The sequence below is a fragment of the Pelophylax lessonae genome, assembly GCF_965119305.1.
Source record: "Pelophylax lessonae genome assembly, chromosome: 5".
Classification (NCBI taxonomy): Eukaryota; Metazoa; Chordata; class Amphibia; order Anura; family Ranidae; genus Pelophylax; species Pelophylax lessonae.
Window position 1 is genome coordinate 371,144,469 of NC_138772.1, and position 19,392 is coordinate 371,163,860.

Sequence of the window (19,392 nt, forward strand, 5' to 3'; positions counted from 1 at the left end):
CCCCTTACATTGTTGGTCAGAGGGAAGAGTGCCCCTTACATTGTTGGTCAGAGGGAAGAGTGCCCCTTACATTGTTGGTCAGAGGGAAGAGTGCCCCTTACATTGTTGGTCAGAGGGAAGAGTGCCCCTTACATTGGTGGTCAGTTGGAAGAACTAAGGACTTTGTTTACCTGTGCTGTTGCCGATGTAAGAAGAAAAATATGGGGGCTGCCTTGGCTCTCTAGGAGCAAACATGCAGTCCACGGGTGTCAGAAAATTGACAGAATTACTATCCCTCTTTACTTGCTCCATGTCAGTGACACAGAATGCATTGAAGTCAAAGCATCTTCTTGACAGCCGGACAAACAGCATTTTTTTTTTAAAGATAGGTTAGAAATAGCTGCCTGCAAATATCTAGCAACACAGGTTTCCTTCAAACAAATTTAGAGCAGGTTTTTAGCCAGCTACAAATCCCGATTTTCTGCCATTGTGGTTAAAATTTATCTGTATGCATTAGCAAAGTTCACAGATTTGTGTTTGCTTCTATGTCACCTACACATTTTACTATTTTTTACAATTCAAAGGCACTCATTAATCATTAGTTAATGAAAAAGAATGTGTAATGCTTTAGTGTATTGAAACTATTTTGGTTATTTACTCAGAGTAGCCCATATCCATAAATTAGTTAAAACTGCAATCATATGTAAACACAGTCCCCTTTCACACTGATACGGTGCAGTTTCCCCCCACCATGGAGCAGAGCAGTGTACCCACCGATTTGGTGCGGGTTAGCTGCGCTTTCCAGTTGACTTCTTTTTTTGTCCTGCAATTTTGGGTGCTTTCTAAAAGCGTACCAAAACCGCAGGACATAATAGAACTCGGGTTTACTGCGCAGCTCCATTGTGCGGACAAACCACACCGCATCAGTGTGAAAGGGGCCTAACTAATTCAGTTGTTTTATCCAGGACTGGTGATTTGGTATTCTTTGCCAAGTAGATTTTTAATTGGATTCATCTCCTTCACTAATTTAAAGCGGAGCTCCTCCAAAAAGGGGAAGCTCTGCTTGTTTGCTTCCTCTCCCCCTCTGCTGCCACATTTGGCACCTTTCAGGGGAATACCCACTCCCACTTCTGCGTAAGATCGCCGCAATTGTGCTACGATCTATGTAATTTCCTGCCCTTCCTCCTTCCCTCCCACCCGCTGCCTTCTGGGAGACACTGGTCCCAGAAGACAGTGGGACCATTTAGAAAATGCAGCGCGACCTGCGCATTAGGGAACAGGCTTTGAAGCCACAAGTTGAAGATGCCGGCACCTTGCCATATATAAAAAAATATGGGATGTATGGAACCACTTTATTGTCTCTGAGGAAGGGAAACAATTTATAATAGGATAAGTTGAAGAAAAAAAAAAAGAAGTGGGAGGTCATTGGTCCTTCACATCACTGGTCGCAGAATATTTTGAATAGATAGGATATAGTAATTTTTTTTTTTTTTTTTTTTGGGTGGGTGGGTGGGTTAAAGAGGGGTGGGGGGGGTGGGATGGGTATTAAAAAGAAAATAAGGAAGGAATATAAGAGAAGTAAATTTAAAAGAATGGTTATAATAAATGTTAAAATGGTAATGTATTTTATACTAAAATGTTGATGTATATACCTTGAATTCCTGAAAAAAAACATTTCTCTTACGTCCTCCGACAGTCGCCGCCCACTTCATATTCGTCACAATGGGGTTATGACCTTTGCTCCGTAGGAGTAGCTAGGCAACAGAATATGTTAGTACAAAGGCTTTTAACATATCCCACCCCCAGGGGGTGGTCCCCTCAGTCTATAACCCTCCACTTCCTGTATCCAACTCAGTTTCAATGTCTAGCTTGTCAGGAGTAGCTGGATGTCTCTATGCTGGGGCATTTTGTCTCAGCCTTTTTTGATTTTATTTGAGTTTTTTCTCTCTTTCTTTATTTAGCTGTTATTTTTACCAGCATTAGTTAAATCTTCGGATGAAGAGGATAATGCGGGCTGCGTCTCGGGCTGACTCCCCTGGTCGCAGGTTGTGGGTCAGTGGCTTCTCAGCCCGCCATCGAGCGTTCAGTCAGGTACCGCTCCTGAGTTTTCTGAACGACCCATCCCTGTTCCGTGCAGGGATTCTAGGGTGAGGTGGCTACCTCACTGGACGCTGTGCGGTTTCTCAACCCACCTTCTGCTGCGTCCTGGATGCGACTCTCCCTGTCTCATGTACAGCGGCTTGTTCGCCTGTGCGGGTCCCCCACGCCATGTAAGAGGTAAGTGTATTCATGTGGGGACCTGTCTGTCTGGGGGGTGTCAGTCTGGGACTGTGTTACCTTGCCCTGTGTTCACACTATTGATGTTTCCCTATCTCTCACACTGCATGCTGTGGGCTGCAAGGAGGGGGGGCTGTGCTGCACTTCTGTGTCAGTCTGAGTGTGTGAACGGCTGTGTGCTGTGGAACTTGATGCTATCATGTTTGGGGCACATTACAGCGGCGGTCCACCATGTTCTTTATAACTATGTGGTGTATTTTTATTCCACCTTCATGAGGTGGGGGAGCGGCGGTTTCGGCGCCAAACGGCGCCATTTTGGCTGTACTCGCTCCGGCCACATGGTACACATGCATGGCGGCCATTTTCTTGTAGCCTCCCATAGGCTTTAATGGAGCGCCCTGTATATCAGCAATTCCTTTTCTACAGGAGCACCGATCTGGCCAGCAGCAGCAGCGGTCTCTCCAGGTTTTTTCCCTTTATTCCCTGTATCCTCGCCTGAGTATAACTTCTCCCTGTGGGGGTCCCTGGTGTGGGTGTGCTTGTGTGGCGGTGGGCTACGTTCGCAGCGCCTTATTTAAAGGGGCGGTCACCCATTTTATTTTACTCATTTTGGGGCATGGATTCTCAGGAAAGCAAATTTCCTGTCACATTGGTGGGAAGCCAGGGGACTGCGGTTTCCCCCTCGGGGGGGGGGGGGGGATTTGGCTGCGATTGTGGCTAGCCTTGCGACTCAGGTGCAAATGCTGATGGCTGCTCAATCCTCAAAAAGGCCCAGAGTTTTAAATTTCCTCTGATTCAGAGGGTGTTGGTGATGGGGCTGCTGTTTGCTGGGGTCTCCTTGTCGGGGTCCCGTCCCTCCCTGGACCTTGTAGGGTCAGAAATGGAGGCTGAGGTTGAGGGGGTTGATATTTCTCCCCCTGGCTCGTCTGAAGAGCTTGCACTCATGGATGAATTGGTTGCTTCTATCAAGCAAACACTGCGTTTACAGGATGAACCATGTCCTCCTGCTGCCTTGGCGGCTTATGGGACGCAGAAAAGACGCAAAACATAGCAGGTATTTCCCTGCACTGATGATTTTCAATGCGCTGTAAAAGGAACATTGGCGTAGTATACGCAAGCCTTTTGCTATACCAAGTAGGTTTAAGCTGCGCTATCTTTTTACGCCCGCTACTGATGAGCGTTGGTGTGTCCCACCTCCGGTGGATCACGCGATAGTGGTTCTGAATAAGCCCACTGCGATTCCTGCTGAGGATACACCGGTGTTTCGGGACGCCACGGACAAACGGACGGAGTCCCTTGCCCGTCATACCTATTCTATTATGGGTTCTATGCTGAAAGCTTTATTTGCTTCACTTATGGCGGCCCAGGCTGTCGCGAGCTAGACGCAGGTGCTTAATCGCGTCCTGGTGGCTGATTCTGCCCCCCAGGCGACTTTGGATATGGTGGGTCAAATCCACCAGGGTGTCATGTATTTGTGTGATGCGGACCTGGATATGGTTCCGTTGGCTGCACGTGTACATGGTGTGACGGTATTGTCTCGCCGTTTTGGTTTGGTTGAAGTGTTGGTCGGTGGACCAATCTTCGCGTAAGACCTTGGCTAATCTGCCCTATGATGGTTCTCGCCTTTTTGGTGAATCCCTAGATACGTTAATTAAGGGGATCACGGGTGGTAAGAGCACGCTCTTACCCCAATCCCACAAGGCTAAGACGGCTCCTGGTAAGAAGCCGTGGACTGGTAAGCAAAAGTCCGGCCAGTCCGGTTCAGCGGCCCACAACAGTGCGGCCTGAAGGGGCGCCCTCACCCGACTCTGGGGTGGGGGGACGCTTGCTCGGTTTCCTTCAGCCATGGCTGTCCCGGATTCGGGACAGGTGGGTTCAGGAAATCGTTCGACCTGGCTACAAGATCGAGTTTCTCTATAGGCCGGAGCGCAGATTTTTTCCCTCAAATCTTCTACTGTCCCCGGAGCGTTTGCGGGATCTGCATCTAGCAGTGCAGGACCTGAGGGCTCAGGGAGTGGTGGTCCCGGTGCCTCATCGGGACAGATTTCGGGGATTTTATTCCAATCTGTTCACCGTGCCCGGGAAGGAGGGCAAGGTACGTCCGATTCTGGACTTAAAGGCGCTGAACCGCTTTGTGCGGGTGCGCAAGTTCCGCATGGAATCTCTGCGGTCGGTGGTGGCTGCCCTGGTTCCGGGGGAGTTCATGGCTTCCATCGACTTGAAGGATGCGTATCTTCACATCCCGAATTTCGAGGGTCACCAGAGGTACCTTCGATTCGCCATAGCGGAGGATCACTACCAATTTGTGGCGTTGCCCTTTGGTCTCGCCTCGGCTCCACGGGTGTTCACCAAGGTGGCACCGGCTTTGGCTTTGTTGAGAGCCCAGGGCGTCTCTGTCCTAGGGTATCTGGACGATACTCTGGTTCGGTCTGCGACCAGCCAGGGTCTGAAGAAGGCTCTGTCCGTTACGATGCAGTCTCTGCAGGAGTTTGGTTGGACGATAACTTTTCCAAAGTCAGCACTGTGCCCATCGGTTCGTCTCCCTTACCTGGGAATGGTTCTGGACTCTGTCCAGGCGAAGGTCTTCCTACCGGACGACAAACTCAGGACTCTTCAGGAAGGAAGTCAGGTCCCTCAGGGACGCTCCGTCCTCGTCCACTCGGACGTGCATGCGGTGTCTGGGATTGATGGTCTCGGCTTTCGAGGCGATTCCCTTCGCCCAGTTTCACACGCGGGGTCTCCAAGCGGAGATTCTGTCCAGATGGGACGGGCGACCGCTATGTCTGGATCTTCGGATCCTGTTGAGTCATCGGACCAGAAGGGATCTTCTGTGGTGTCTCCAGTCCCCGTCGGTGTCGGGGGGCAAGTCTTTCGTCCTTTCTCGTGGACGGTGATCACCACGGACGCCAGCCTGTCGGGCTGGGGTGGTGCTCTGGGCGTTCTGTCTGCCCAGGGTACTTGGTCGGAGGAGGAGTCCTCCCTTCCGATCAACATTCTGGAACTGCGAGCGATACACCTCTGCCTTCGACGTTGGACGGACAGGCTACAGGGCTGTCCGGTTCGAGTGCAGACGGACAATGCCACGACGGTGGCTTACATCAATCACCAAGGGGGCACCAGGAGTGACCGACATTCTGTCTTCGACCGAGACGCACGCCGAGACCGGCGATATCGGCAGTTCACATTGGCGGATTATCTGAGCCGTCAGACCCTGGACCAGGGGGAATGGTCCCTCCACCCGGATGTCTTCCAGATGTTGTGCGCGAAGTGGGGTCTCCCGGAGGTGGACCTGTTCGCGTCTCGTCTGAACTACAAGGTGAAACGGTTCGTGGCAAGGACGCGCGATGCTCGGGCGGACGCGTCAGACGCGTTGGTTGCCCCGTGGCATCAGTACCAGCTGATGTATGCGTTTCCACCGATTCAATTGCTGTCCAGGTTCCTTCGCAGGTTGCACCCGGAACCAACCACGGTGATTCTTGTGGCACCGGACTGGCCTCGCCGGTCCTGGTACGAAGACCTCGTAAATCTGGCAATCGACGCCCCGTGGCGCCTGCCTCTTCGGGAAGATCTCCTGTCCCAAGGGCCGATCTTCCATCCTGCTTTACAGTCGCTGGCTTTGGCGGCGTGGCTGTTGAAACCGAGGTCCTGAAGAACAGGGGTCTCTCCCCTGAGGTCATTCACACTTTGAACAATGCGAGGAAGCCTTCCTCGGGGAAGGTCTATTACCATACTTGGAAGGCGTATTTTGCCTGGTGCGAGTCCAGGGGGTTCTCACCTCACACTTATTCGGTGTCTAGGGTGTTGTCCTTCCTTCAAACGGGTGTTGACCAGCGTTTGGCGCTGGCTACGATCAAGGGTCAGGTGTCTGCGTTGGCCGTTCTTTTTCAACGTCCTGTGGCATCTGACTCTTTGGTTAGCACTTTTGTGCAAGGGGTACGACATCTGCTCCCTCCTAGGAGGGACCCTCTACCCCCTTGGGACTTGAATCTTGTTCTGTCCGTGTTGCAGCGTGCTCCTTTTGAAAGGATCAGGGAGATCTCGTTGTCTTTGTTGTCCGAGAAGGTCGCCTTTTTGGTGGCAATCACCTCGGCTCGTAGAGTGTCGGAGCTGGCAGCCTTGTCCTGCTGGTCTCCGTATCTGGTCGTGCACTTGGACAAGGTGGTCTTGCGACCTAACCCTTCTTTTCTCCCGAAGAGGGTTTCGGACTTTCGCCTCATTGAGGACATTGTCTTGCCTTCGCTCTGCGCGAAGCCTAAACATCCGAAAGAGGTGCAGCTGCACTCTTTGGATGTTGTCCGGGCGATTAGGGTTTACCTAAATCGACTGAATCTTTTCACAAGTCGGATTCCTTGTTTGTTTCTTCCGGTGGGTCCTCGGAAGGGCATGGCGGCGTCGGCTTCTGCCATCGCCAAATGGATCAGACAGACCATTGAACAGGCCTATGCTTTGAAGGGGAAAGTTTCCCCTGTGCCTGTGAAGGCGCGCTCTACCAGATCTCTGAGTACGTCTTGGGCCTGTCGTCATGGGGCCTCTGTGGCCCAGGTGTGTAAGGCGGCGACTTGGTCAACCGTACACAATTTCACAAAATAGATGTTCAGGCATCGGCGGATGCTTCCTTTGGCCGCAAGGTTCTTAGTGCGGCAGTTCCCTAGAGCCCTTGTTGCGGGCTCCTTGGCTGTTTGGGATTATTTGTTTTTTCCTTGGGTTCTTGCTCCTGTTGAGCGAGTGTTTTTTTCTCATTGCCCAACTGGTTTCCTTCCTTTGGTAAGGTTCCTTTCTCTGATGTGGAGACGGTGTTGCCTTAGGCGCGGCTGCGTTTCCCACCCCTCATGTTTACACTGCTTTGGGACGTCCCCATTGTGACGAATATGAAGTGGGCGGCGACTGTCGGAGGACGTAAGAGAAAACGGAATTTTTGTAAAATCTTACCTGTAAAATTCCTTTCTCTGAGTCCTCCGACAGTCGCCGCCCCCGCCCCTCTTTTGGGGTTGTTGGTTATATACTCTACTGCTATTCCACTGAAACTGAGTTGGATACAGGAAGTGGAGGGTTATAGACTGAGGGGACCACCCCCTGGGGGTGGGATATGTTAAAAGCCTTTGTACTAACATATTCTGTTGCCTAGCTACTCCTACGGAGCAAAGGTCATAACCCCATTGTGACGAATATGAAGTGGGCGGCGACTGTCGGAGGACTCAGAGAAAGGAATTTTACAGGTAAGATTTTACAAAAATTCCGTTTTTACTTGGATTCATCTCCTTCACTAATTTAAAGCGGAGCTCCTCCCAAAAGGGGAAGCTCCGCTTGTTTGTTTCCTCTCCCCCCACTTTTTGGCACCTTTCAGGGGAATACCCACTCCCACTTCTGCGGAAGATCGCCGCAATTGTGCGGCGATCTACGTAATTTCCGGCCCTTCCTCCTTCCCTCCCACCTGCTGCCTTCTGGGAGACACCGGTCCCAGAAGACAGTGGGACCATTTAGGAAATGCAGCGCCACCTGCGCATTAGGGAACAGGCTGTGAAGCCACAAGATGAAGCTGCCGGCGCCTGCACCCAGAGCCGATATCCTTATATTAACAGTCAGACTTTTATTTTTTTTTTCCAGGCTGAAATTTCTCTTTAAGTGAAAATGCACTTTGCAAAACATGCTTTGCACCTTTAGTAAAGTGACAATATTATGAGGCAGGAAAACTGTGAAATGTGCATGTTCATTTATGTCTTCAACTAACTAAAGTGTATTGAATTATAGAGCAATTAAAAATGTTATAACTGTTGAGGAAACTAATGGCTTCCTATTAGAAATGTTATAAAAGAATGAAGGATGAGGACAATATTTGCTGCTTGCAAAACAGACAGCCCTGTTTTAATCAGAATTCATTGGAGGCTCATGTTTGATAATGTGTATTTTCCTAACTTTGTTTTTTGTCTAGACTTGATGTCTGAGTGTGTAGCATTAGCTGGAAGCCACCCCAGTCTTTATTCTACCAGCTTGCAGTTTCTGTCAGTTCTTCTTGCAGAAGAAGGAAATCATCGCCTTCATGAGTCACAGACAAGTACACCACTGCATTTACTTTTAGATGGAAATCTAAAAATAGGGAACAGCCTGTGCAAAATCATTTTACAGGTCAGTCTTTGTTGTGAGAAATGCTTTGAGTGCTGTTCATGCAGCTTGAAGATGTAGAAATGTAATTGATAAGTAGCTACCACTTGTAATAATCATTGTGTTAAAATTGCCACTTGTATAGCCCTGTGTCAGTGGACACTCTGCCTGTAGCTGTTTATAAACTCCATTAGCTGCTCTGAGGTCAGAGCCCATCCAGAGATGCATGAAACCTGCATTCGGTATGTAACAGAGTGCAAAAACAATTTAACACAGAATTGATGCCAAAAGAACATATGATGTTGTCCCCTGATAATAGTCCATTTAGTTGAAGAGCTACAGCAACAGTGGAGAGAGAGAGCATTTGAGGGGGTTTGAATTGGAGAAAGAGCTCACTCTTGTGATGGCGAAGATGATTAGTAATAGCTGGGCCTCACTTAGCAACGTCCAAGGAATTTTCAGGTCAGGCTTTATGAGGTAAGTAAATAGCCTACACGTAATGCAAGGACATTATTCAATTTTTGTCAAAGCTGCACAGTTTTTTCTTTCATTTACAGACATCGCTGATCCGTATACACAGTTTTTTGATAAAGGTGAATTAAATCTTTAATATCTGTCTCAAGCCTAACTTTTTTTTTTGGTTGAAGTGGATAGAACTAGGGATGCACCAATATATCGGCCACTGAAAATAGGGTTATCGCTGTTTTGCCGATAGAAAAAAAAAGATGCTGATAATGGCATATTGTGTCCGTTTGACAGCTTCCTATTGACTTGAATGCAAAGTCGCTTCCCAATGACTTGAATGCAAAGTCGCTTCCCAATGGCTTGAATGCAAAGTCTCTTTCCCAATGACTTGAATGCAAAGTCTCTTCCCAATGACTTGAATGCAAAGTCTCTTCCCAATGACTTGAATACAAAGTCTCTTCCCAATGACTTGAATGCAAAGTCTCTTCCCAATGACTTGAATACAAAGTCTCTTCCCAATGACTTGAATGCCAAATCTCTTCCCAATGACTTGAATGCAAAGTCTCTTCCCAATGACTTGAATGAAAAGTCTCCTTCCCATTGACTTGAATGCAAAGTCTCCTTCCCATTGACTTGAATGCAAAGTCTCCTTCCCATTGACTTGAATGCAAAGTCTCCTTCCCATTGACTTGAATGCAAAGTCTCCTTCCCATTGACTTGAATGCAAAGTCTCCGTCCCATTGACTTGAATGCAAAGTCTCCTTCCCATTGACTTGAATGCAAAGTCTCCTTCCCATTGACTTGAATGCAAAGTCTCCTTCCCAATGACTTGAATGCAAAGTCTCCTTCCCAATGACTTGAATGCAAAGTCTCATCCCAATGACTTGAATGCAAAGTCTCTTCCTAATGACTTGAATGCAAAGTCTCTTCCCAATGACTTAAATGCAAAGTCTCTTCCCAATGACTTGAATGCAAAGTCTCTTCCCAATGACTTGAATGCAAAGTCGCCTCCCAATGACTTAAATGCAAAGTCGCCTCCCAATGACTTGAATGCAAAGTCGCCTTTCCAATGACTTGAATGCAAAGTCGCCTCCCAATGACTTGAATGCAAAGTCGCCTCCCAATGACTGCAATGCAAAAATGCCCTCTATTGACTGCAATGCAAAAATGCCCTCTATTGACTGCAATGCAAAAGTGCCCTCTATTGACTGCAATGCAAAAATACCCTCTATTGACTGCAATGCAAAAATACCCTCTATTGACTGCAATGCAAAAATGCCCTCTATTGACTGCAATGCAAAAATGCCCTCTATTGACTGCAATGCAAAAATGCCCTCTATTGACTGCAATGCAAAAATGCCCTCTATTGACTGCAATGCAAAAATGCCCTCTATTGACTGCAATGCAAAAATGCCCTCTATTGACTGCAATGCAAAAATGCCCTCTATTGACTGCAATGCAAAAATGCCCTCTATTGACTGCAATGCAAAAATGCCCTCTATTGACTGCAATGCAAAAATGCCCTCTATTGACTGCAATGCAAAAATGCCCTCTATTGACTGCAATGCAAAAATGCCCTCTATTGACTGCAATGCAAAATGCCCTCTATTGACTGCAATGCAATATACCCTCTATTGACTGCAATGCAAAATACCCTCTATTGACTGCAATGCAAAAATGCATCCCATTGACTTTAATGTAAAAACGCCCTCTATTGTCTGCAATGCAAAATCGCATCCCATTGACTTCAATGCAAAATCACATCCTATTGACTCCAATTGAAAATTCTGTCCAATTAACTTTAATGGTAAAAAAAAAATGTTTCAACCAAGTGCATACTGAATTTACGATGTTGGCACTGGAATTTTCATTATGGTGCACCACTAGATAGAATCCCGCAAGGATTTCTTTTGCTGTCTATGTCCTGTTTAGGGATAATGACTCTCTCTACTTGTCCTGATGACAAGTCCCTGGGACTGAAATTAAGGGAAAATCTAAAGCCTTTAATCTGCCTTACCAACTGTATAACTTCTATGTGTGCAGTGACCTCTGTATTGTTACTGCTTGCATAATACTTGAAATCTTAAAAAATAAAAAAAATAAAGATTTACAAAAAAATGGCATTTACCTCTCTTTAGAGAGATTTCCCATCACTTTCTGTTGTGTTAAAAGGAGAGGAAGTGAAGTGAAATTACCCAATAGGGTGCAGATGTGTAAATTAAAAAAAAAAAAAGCAGGAGGTCATTCCCTACCTAAAAAAAAAAGTTTTGTGTTGATAGTTTTCAAATGTATTGAACTCAACTTAAAATAACTTTTTTGAAAACAACATTACTTATTCTGGTGTGTTAGCTTTGTGACTTAAAGTGTCACTAAACCCACTTCATAAAAAAAATTATCAATATATGGTGTGTAACATGCTGTTCATACTCGCGCATATGGGATTTCTTTTCTGTATTCTGCAAAAAAAAAAACAGTTTTTTCCTGCTGTTCTCCATCTTCACCTTCTGTCCAAGTCTCAACTTTAGCTAGGGATTTTGCAGCTGTGGTGGCAACTTTGCACATGCTTAACTTTCAGTGAATTTCTTTGCTGAGCGCTTCTTCTTTATCATAGCTGAGCAGCCTATGTAACTATAGAATCACACATGTGGGCATTTACACAGTGATAAATGACAGCCCACTCCTTCCCTCCTCCTACATGCCCAATAACCAGCTAAACACAACGGGGGCAGGATATTAAATGTAGATTAATGGAGGAACCAAGATCCCGGGAGGGGGATCTTAAGGGAGATGGTATATTCCGAGGTTCCTAGTTTAACCCCTGGCTTGCCCAGGGGCTTTCCGTGCCGGGTGCGTTCTTCATGATTGAACAGTTTCATCAGAGGTCAATAAGTTATATCAAGTATATATATTTAGGGAAAAAATGTGCAATAAATAAAGCATAGTATATATTTATTTATATCGAGTGTCATTTTAGTTTTAACAGCAGAAAGAAAAGAAAAGGAAGGGGATCTCATTGTATCCTGGAGGGCAAAAGTTTGGAGATCCTGTGGAAATGAAGGGGAGGGGGGGGGGGGAGGGGGATTTGGGAATTTGTCAGAATTGGTATATGGTTGTGAATGTGTGTATTTATAAAGGGATTTTTAAACATAAGGTGAAATTGACCTATTTTTTGGTATTACGCTTTTAGGGAGGTTTTATGTTTTAATCAGTTTTCCCTGATACAAAACCTTCCAAAAAAGGGCGATAACTTGCTATTTCGTTCAGGCCCGGGGGTATGGTGGCTTTTAGACGTTGTATCCACCGTAGTTCTATTTGGAGGAGGCGTTTGTTCCAATCCCCCCCTCTGTGGGGAATATGGATTCTGTCTAGAGCCATGAAGGTTATTTTGGGCATTTTGTAGCCATGTTGATACGCTACATGTCTTCCTAGTGGAAGGTCAGGATTACAAAGATCCATGGTGTTCACATGTTTTCCAATTCTTTTTCCCATTTCTTGTTTTGTTTTCCCAACATAGTATGCTCCGCATTCGCATCTCATCAAATAAATTACTCCCTTTGTCTTGCAATTTGCAAAATGTCTTGGTATAAATTTTTCCCCATTTGGTAGTATAGTTTCCACACATTTTTTAATGACGTTGCATTGAGCACAGGATCCACAAGGGTATGTTCCTTTAGTTTTACATGGGTCTTTCCTGATGTTTTCTTTGAATTCACTGTGTATGAGGTTTTGTTGTAAGGAACCTGCTTTGCGATATGTTATTGATGGGTTGTCGGAAACCAGATGTTTTATTTTGGGGTCCTCTTTTAGAATTGGCCAGTGCTTCAGAAGAATATTTTTTATGGTGGGATGTTCGTTGGTATATCTTAGTATAATCCGTGTATTGTCTTTTTCTTGTTCTTTTTCTTTATGTTTTTTGCCACCTGTGTGTTTGGTTGGGAATAGGATAAGTTGTCTTTCTTGTTGGTTCGCTTTGTTGTAGGCTTTTTTAAGTGTTGTCTTCGTATATCCTCTTTGGAGTAATCTATTTGTCAGGAGTCTTGCTTCATTTTGGAAGTCTTTATCTAGGTTACAGTTCCGTTTGAGTCGTAGGTATTGACTGTATGGGATGGCTTTCTTGAGGGGTGTCGGGTGAAAACTGGTGGCATGTAAAATCGTATTTCCTGCTGTCTCTTTTCTGTATAGTGTTGGTCGTATCGCGCCCTCTTTATCCTTTATAATCCAGGTGTCCAGGAAGGGAACTTTATGGTTGCTGTAGTTGAGTGTGAGGAACATATTGTAATTATTTGTATTCATTGCCTTCAGGCATCCCTCAATTAGCTCTTCTGGTCCGTCCCATACGATCAAGATATCGTCTATATATCGTTGCCATAGTGTGATGTGGTCGGTATATAGGCTATTTTCCTCCTTTGTTAGAAAGTCCCGTTCCCATGCTCCTAGGTATATGTTGGCGTAGGATGGGGCACAGCTTGTGCCCATCGCTACGCCACATGTTTGCAAGTAATAGACCCCATCAAAGGTAAAAAAATTGTGGTGGAGAATATATTCGAGCATTTGAGTAATGAAATTATTGAACTTTAGATCGGTGTTACTTCCTTGGCTTAGTGTTTTTTTGATAACTTCTATACCTTTTTTGTGGGGAATATTGCTATACAAGGATTCCACATCCACCGTAATTAGAAAGGCATTTTTTGGTATGATTATGCCCTCTAATGTTTGTAGGAGGTGTACGGTGTCTTTGATATATGAGGGTAATGTTGCAACATACGGTCTGAGGTGTGCGTCAATGACCTGACTTGTGGCTTCCGTGATGTTACCGTTTCCTGAAATGATGGGTCTCCCAGGTGGGTTTCGTTTGTTTTTATGCACCTTTGGGAGTGCATAGAATGTCGGTGTTCTAGGATGCTTGGTTTTCATAAAGGTCCAGAGTGTTTGTGTAATTGTCCCTTCTTGTAGGGCTCTATCTAGTCTTTGGTAGAAGTCTTCTTTGAAGGAGTTGATCATTACAGGAGATATTTGTTTGTAACAGACAGGGTTGTTCAAGATGTTTAGACACATTTGTTTGTATTTTTCATTACTCATGAGTACAATATTGCCCCCTTTGTCGGCTGGTTTTATTGTAATGCCTTCAAGGTTCTGCAGTTCTTTAATCGCTGATTCTTGTCTCCTGGTAAGGTTGTTTGTTTTGTAATCTTTTTTGAGTTTTAATTTTTCTATGTCTTTGGTTGTTTCGCGAACAAATAGAGCAATCGCTGGATTCAAGTTAAGTGGAGGAAATTTTTGAGATCTCTTTTTAAATTCTGGTATTGTTTTTTCTTGAGTGGTGTGGTCTTCCTCTTCGTCTTCATCTCCTTCTGGTTGAGTGTCTTCGTCTGGCCAATCCTCCAGGCCTCCTTCTTCTAGGAGTAGGTTCAAATCTCTGATTGCTCTGAGCTCGGCTGCCGTCAAGTTGGATGGTTTTTCTATCGTTGGTGTTTTTTGGTACATTGTTTTGAAGAGCAATTTTCTGGCGAATAAATTGATATCTTTGATGATTTCAAAAGTATCTGATGTTTTGTTGGGGCAGAAAGATAAGCCTAATGTCAATACTTCTGTTTGGTCTTTAGTTAGCGTATGTGAGGATAAGTTTATGATGGTTACACCTTCCATCTCTATGGTTTTGTCTGTTTTTCTGTTTTCGTCTGGGTTTTCGGGTCTGTTTGCCCTAAAAAACCTTTCTGTTTTTTTGGAGGGTTTTCTTTGGGCTTGTATGATCTTGTGAACATTTGATGATTTTTCTGGGGTGCTGATGTTTCTCCTTCATTTGTTGAAGTGGGTTCAAGTGTGTAGGGTTCTTCTTCTCTATCTTCGGTTTCATAGTTTTGTGGGGGGATCTGTAGGTCTCTCCTTCTTGCCATTCTTTGTTCAGTTCCTGATGCGTAGGAGGAAGAGTCTGATGAGTAATGTTGTCCTGTATTTCTAGGTTGTCTGTAGTTTGTTCTTCTATTTAGTCTGGGATTTGACCATTTGTAGGCTCGGTTTTGGCTAAATGCATTTTTGTCCCTCCAGTATTTTTGCTCCTTCTTTTTTAATATTTCCTTACTGTACTCCTCTAGATGTTGTTTAAGTTTCCTTTCTTGTTTTTTTAAAATATCTTTATTGAATATACAATTGTATTCGCAATAAATTGCAATCATTTATTTTATACAACTGTGTACCTTTCACTTGCCCGTAAAAGTCCCACCCCTTGGCCTGAGAAACCAACCATACCCCACACCAGACTCTAAGGGACGGAGGCAAAACACAACTACAAACTCTCCAGAGATCAACCCAAAAAACCTCTCTAGAGATATATATATATATATATATATATATATATATATATATATATAATATATATATATAATTTTTAATTTTTTTTTTTTTTTTTAAACATGTGACCAGCAGCAGAAGACTAGAAGCTCCTCTTGCTTATGTTTCCCTGCATACAGGCAAGGAAAAAGCTGGGTCATGTGACAGCTGTGTATTGATTAGGAAATGTTACTTAGTTGATTTTTTTTTTTTAGGTTAAAATAATTACAGTGCCATCATCCACATAGAGAAATAGAAGGGACAATGTAAATGAAACAGTGTGTGTTTAGCATAATTTTAGGCCTTATACATGTAAATGTTTAAATATAAAGTTCACAGTGTCATGGGTTTGTCTAGTGTTTTGGCATCTCAGTTCTTCAGAATATGATCATTTACAAAAAAGAATAACTGAGCTTTGTGTTCACTTTTTTGTTCTAGGTATATGTTCTCTTACTTTTTATGTATTTCTGTAAAGGTCCTAATGATGTGCAGCAGTAATGTTTAGTTGTCTCAATTAAATACTTAGCATATTATTTGATACAGAGCTATGAAGAGAAATCCTTGGAGGACCCTCTCAGGCAAGTGTGTGTGAATTCTTTAATCTCACTGTTGGCTGTCAGCAGAAGTGCCCAGGTGTACAGTCTACAAGGTGAGCTTTTCATTTCTCTGTAATTACAATAAAAGCATAACATCCACCTTGTGCTCTTCATCTGTTTATCCCCTTGTCTGTATGATGAAAGAGTATGAGCAAGATTAAATATTTGCCTTACAATTGCGAGAGGCAGCTGATGTTGGAAGGAATTATGATGGATTTCTAAAAGATTCTCGAGAAATACATGGCTCTTCTTAAAGCATAACACAGGTCAAATGAAAAAAAAAATGTTTCTGTGATTTTCTAGCAGCAGAAGTCTCAGTAAAACCGACTGATGATTTTGTTTCAGTTCCTGAACCCATAAGAGTAACTAATATTCAAATTAGGTGGTCAGCTAAACCAGGGAGCAAAAATGATTCGTTGCCCAGCCAATTTAAATTGAGTATGAGCAGAGGTTACCATAAATGAGAATCGCATGTCAGAATGATTACCATCTATGGAATAATAGGTAGCTGAAGGTGTGAGCAGGCCATGACATTTCCAGTAAATTTTGAGCTTGGTTTCCTATGTATAAACTTAGAGCTAATTATAAATGTGGATAGACCCCAGTTTTATTGGAATGGAAGTAAAGTACAATTTAAGTAAAGTAGATGAACAATCCAAACTAGAAGCAACAGATCCTCTTGGATTTGTTGGCGTGAATTATTTTAGCCCCTTTCTGCTGTGTTTTGTATTCAAGATTTAAAATGATCACTGTTCTGAACTTTACAAGTCGAGGTGAATGTGACTAACTTCTACAAGCGTTACAATAACCTAGACAAGAGGTCTCCAAAGTTTCCAGTACAAAGACCACATCATGTATTTATATATAAAGACCAACAAAAAAATCAGTTTCATAAATGAATAAATTCACTCCAAGCAATAACTTCCCATCAGAAGTCCCCCTTTACATGATAGTCTCTCCTTCACATCAGAGCCACATTTCACTTTAGACTCCCCCCTATACATCAGAGCCTCTTCCACCCTTCCCTACACATCAAAGCTCTGCCCCTCACAGTCCTCAGTCTTCCTATTATGCCTTAAAATCTTTACCCCACTTGTAGCATGGCACAGGATGAGAGGTGAACCAGATCTGGATGTAAGGAGGAAGAAGGAGCAGCTCCCTCTTCTGAATGTTGTCCCTGGATGCCGCTTTCCTGGATCAGCGCCATGTGTTTCTATGGTGAAGTCAGTTCGGACATCTGCACCATGATAACAAATGTTATAAGGTTTCTTGGCCATTTGGTGCCATTAATTGCAGTACTGGCTTTGGGACAAGTTGTTGCAGGACAGGTAAAAACTTGTAGTGGGCCAGATAATAGTATGTGTTGCTCAAAAGTGTTAGTGTGCAAATATACCATAAATTACAATAAAATTCAAAAGTGCATAATGAAATTCATATGTGCATAATAAATAAATAAAACTGCATAATGAAATATATCATCAAGTGCAATGGTGCTGTGCTAAAAGTGTGCATAAACGACCTGTTAAATATCACCATAAAACAAGTGCAGTGATAAAACTCATATAAAGTCCATAATAAAAGTCCTTTTTCAAATTATAAAGTGCTGGTGCTCATCCGTGTTGCTTGTGGGGTCTCCCCCTTTGTGGATGTACTTACCACAATCTGGCTTAAACTGAGCAGGAAATGATAATCATGGTGATCTTTGAATTCATTAATGTTGGCTAGAAATCCAATTAAGACTCCTTTTCCTCTTTGAATACTCCCAAGTGTCCTCATAAAAAGAAAAAACTTTCCATGGTGAAGCCCGTTTAAAAATGCAATTTATTAGGGTTAACAGACAATGGGATACTCACAAACATAGTGTTATAAAAGACATGTAAAACACTCGGCTCGGTGGTTAACTGCTCCCGCAGCGTGCGCTTCACCGACCGGATATCATGTGACAGGGCTCTCGGCCAATCGCTAGACGCGTTTCGCTGTTGAACACAGCGTCTTCTGTAGCCTACAGAAGACGCTGTGTTCAACAGCGAAACGCGTCTAGCGATTGGCCGAGAGCCCTGTCACATGATATCCGGTCGGTGAAGCGCACGCTGCGGGAGCAGTTAACCACCGAGCCGAGTGTTTTACATGTCTTTTATAACACTATGTTTGTGAGTATCCCATTGTCTGTTAACCCTAATAAATTGCATTTTTAAACGGGCTTCACCATGGAAAGTTTTTTCTTTTTATGAGGACACTTGGGAGTATTCAAAGAGGAAAAGGAGTCTTAATTGGATTTCTAGCCAACATTAATGAATTCAAAGATCACCATGATTATCATTTCCTGCTCAGTTTAAGCCAGATTGTGGTAAGTACATCCACAAAGGGGGAGACCCCACAAGCAACACGGATGAGCACCAGCACTTTATAATTTGAAAAAGGACTTTTATTATGGACTTTATATGAGTTTTATCACTGCACTTGTTTTATGGTGATATTTAACAGGTCGTTTATGCACACTTTTAGCACAGCACCATTGCACTTGATGATATATTTCATTATGCAGTTTTATTTATTTATTATGCACATATGAACTTCATTATGCACTTTTGAATTTTATTGTAATTTATGGTATATTTGCACACTAACACTTTTGAGCAGCGCTGCAAACACAGACCAACACATTCAAAAAGCACTTGCACTTTTTATTGCAGCCAGCAGCTCATTCATCTGTTTTAATTAATTTAATTTATTTACCATAAGCGCGAGGTACACTAGTTTCACAGATAATAGTATGTATTCGGACCCTTTGAAAAACATGGGCTTTCACAGAAAATGATTGCAGGCTGATCGCTAGGACCAGGCCCCATCAGATTGATCACTAGAAAAGATTGGGATGTGAATAGGCGGTTAGCAAAGCTTCACTTTTATTAAGCAGAAAAAAAAAAAAAAAAGTGCAAAATGGAAAAAAATTCAAGTTGTCTCTGGATCTACTAATAATTTTAATATAAATAATTAAAATTTGAGGTGCCGCTCTAAATAGTTGTGCTGCCTATATTAGTGATTTTGTGTATATCCCTTATGTGTCAAAATACAAATTTCCTCATGAGTGTGTTAACAATACAAATGCACAAAAAAAGTTTAAAATACAAAAATTAACAAATATTCTAAATATATAGAGAAGTATCTTCTGCACCCTGTGCTTGGTTGTGCTTTAATAAATCTGTCTCGTGCGTGCTCATATGTGATGTTCCTCCACCTTAATCCAAAAGGGCCACAGCCTACCAGACGTTCTACAGTGGTCGCCGCTTAGGGCACAACTAAATGTGAGTTCAGTTACCATTGATTTTATGGGATTTTGGGAATCCTTAATGGATTGGAGCCTGGCTTAACACTATAAAGGTTTTGCCCAAGACGGGGGTATTAAGGATTAAGATGATTTGTTTGGAAAACGGGAGACACAAAGGGTGATCAATATTGTATATAAAACTGTGGGGATCTTGACGGCCCCAATATATCTGGTGAGTGGCTCTTTTGGATTAAGGTGGAGGAACATCACATATGAGCACGCATGAGACAGATTTATTAAAACACAGCCAAGCACAGGGTGCAGAAGATACTTATCTATATATTTTAGAATATTTGTTAATTTTTGCATTTGAAACATTTT

The 19,392-nt window shown here is 43.6% G+C and overlaps 1 protein-coding gene across 1 annotated transcript in view; it reads left to right on the forward strand.

The window, feature by feature from the left end:
• Window positions 1-19,392, forward strand: part of RTTN (rotatin) — a 423,025-nt gene that overhangs the window by 353,727 nt on the left and 49,906 nt on the right. Inside the window, exons 41-42 of the mRNA XM_082257758.1 lie at window positions 8,186-8,379; window positions 15,691-15,796. Of these exons, the coding sequence (XP_082113884.1) occupies window positions 8,186-8,379; window positions 15,691-15,796 (300 nt within the window). The remainder of the gene's footprint in view (window positions 1-8,185; window positions 8,380-15,690; window positions 15,797-19,392) is intronic.